This window comes from Cariama cristata, unplaced genomic scaffold, assembly GCF_000690535.1.
Source record: "Cariama cristata isolate BGI_N322 unplaced genomic scaffold, ASM69053v1 scaffold42966, whole genome shotgun sequence".
Taxonomy (NCBI): Eukaryota; Metazoa; Chordata; class Aves; order Cariamiformes; family Cariamidae; genus Cariama; species Cariama cristata.
In genome coordinates this window covers 971-2140 of record NW_009623548.1, presented here as the reverse complement: position 1 = coordinate 2140, position 1170 = coordinate 971, and the positions used below count along the sequence as shown (strand labels likewise).

At 37.2% G+C, this 1170-nt stretch overlaps 1 protein-coding gene across 1 annotated transcript in view; it reads left to right on the top strand.

The window, feature by feature from the left end:
• CCDC93 (coiled-coil domain containing 93) overlaps nucleotides 1-480 on the top strand; it is a gene marked incomplete at both ends in the record, with an annotated part of 40623 nt that extends 40143 nt beyond the window's left edge. Inside the window, one exon of the mRNA XM_009702760.1 lies at nucleotides 398-480. Within this exon, the coding sequence (XP_009701062.1) occupies nucleotides 398-480 (83 nt within the window). The remainder of the gene's footprint in view (nucleotides 1-397) is intronic.
• Nucleotides 481-1170: the final 690 nt, after the last annotated feature.

Sequence of the window (1170 nt, the reverse complement as noted above, 5' to 3'; positions counted from 1 at the left end):
CTGCTGAGCCTCTGCTTCTCCTCCACTACGGGCAAGCTATGCGAGGGCAACTGTTAGCAGCACAGCAGCCTGTATGGTGTAAAGGTAAAGCTTATGAAGGAAGGATGAACAGACAGTGGTAAGGAAGCGCAGCTGATAGTGCCAACATATGTTCGCATAAAGGACTGTCAGCAGTTGAGGCTTAATTTAAACACTGAGTTGTGTTGTTCCCATAAAATCTGATAGCTGCAAACCCTGCTGGAGATTTACATGCAGAGGGAGTATTCTTCCAGAATATATTAAAAGAGCATGTTCTATTATTGGTAGTGAAAAATATGTTACATAAAGCCTATGAAGTATTTTTATAGATTCCATTTCACCTCATGCTCTTTTATTCTACCCTTTTTTTTGTTTACAGTCTCAGCAACTCACAAAGAAACGAAGCAGTTCTTTACTCTTTATAATACACTGGATGATAAGAAAGTATATTTGGAAAAGGAGGTAAGAAAATGTTATTACTGTTTTGCAAATATTCAGTCTGTGTAGAAGGAGATAAAGAGTTTTTACTTGGCTTTCACCATATTCAGTCCTGTCGTAACCAAGTTAACAGTCCTTGTAAGTAGAAATGAACCAACTGATTCTTAAAAATATTTCTAATGTTGAGGGGGAAATGGTCTGTGTTGTAAAAGAGGTACTATTAGTACAGCATATTTAAACCAGTCACTGTGTTCACAAAACATCAGTAACATTTCCTTAGCAAATATCTCTGTCTTGGTATCACAGGACCAAATTACCCTCTTTTTCTCTTTTTGATCAATATCTTTTATTACGAACCAATGCTACAGTCGGTAGCTTTGGAGAGCAAATGCCAGCTGCTGTCAGCAGTATCTGATTTAGTTCTCAGGGTCTGAGCCTGCCTACACTGAAGTCACTGGTGATTTTACTGGTTCGGGATCAGAAGAGTAGTTTTCATGAAAGTGACTTGTTTTTTTCCCAGTGCTCTTTAGAGTTCGCCTCTTTCTTGAGAATGGCTTAATTGAGTGATTTCAATTTTCTTTTTTTGCAATGACAAGCATGTGACTTCAGTAAAAGTGAAGAAATAGGAGCCGTCAAGACTTGATAAAAATTATGACATTACTTATATAATGTTTTGATACTTCAGGCTTCTCTGCTTATTCTAATAAAATAAGA